This window comes from Eimeria mitis, genomic scaffold, assembly GCF_000499745.2.
Source record: "Eimeria mitis Houghton genomic scaffold, Emh_scaff7922, whole genome shotgun sequence".
Taxonomy (NCBI): Eukaryota; Apicomplexa; class Conoidasida; order Eucoccidiorida; family Eimeriidae; genus Eimeria; species Eimeria mitis.
In genome coordinates this window covers 1869-2173 of record NW_013575819.1, presented here as the reverse complement: position 1 = coordinate 2173, position 305 = coordinate 1869, and the positions used below count along the sequence as shown (strand labels likewise).

Genomic DNA, 305 nt, shown 5'->3' with positions numbered 1-305 from the left:
CCCTAAACCCTAAACCCTAAACCCTAAACCCTAAACCCTCACCTTTTCCTTCTGCCATAGTTTAAGGATCTGAGCTGCGAGGTTTCTTATAAAAGGCGAAACCCCCCCAAACCACAGCGGGGGTTTCTCTCTCCCCGCAGCAACAGCAGCAACGAGAGACAGCAGCTGCACACACAAACCCTAAACCCTAAACCCTAAACCCTAAACCCTTGAACATAAACCCTTAACCCAAAATCTAAAGAAAAACGGGATGGCGCAACATTTGCTGCTGCGCTTGTGGCTACTGCAGCAGCAGCTCCTCCTCT

The 305-nt window shown here is 49.8% G+C and overlaps 1 protein-coding gene across 1 annotated transcript in view; it reads right to left on the bottom strand.

Moving 5' to 3' along the window:
* Positions 1 to 61: 61 nt before the first annotated feature.
* The window catches only part of EMH_0093170 (uncharacterized protein), a gene marked incomplete at both ends in the record, with an annotated part of 1812 nt that continues 1568 nt past the window's right edge, over positions 62 to 305 (bottom strand). The window contains one exon of the mRNA XM_013501953.1: positions 62 to 165. Within this exon, the coding sequence (XP_013357407.1) occupies positions 62 to 165 (104 nt within the window). The remainder of the gene's footprint in view (positions 166 to 305) is intronic.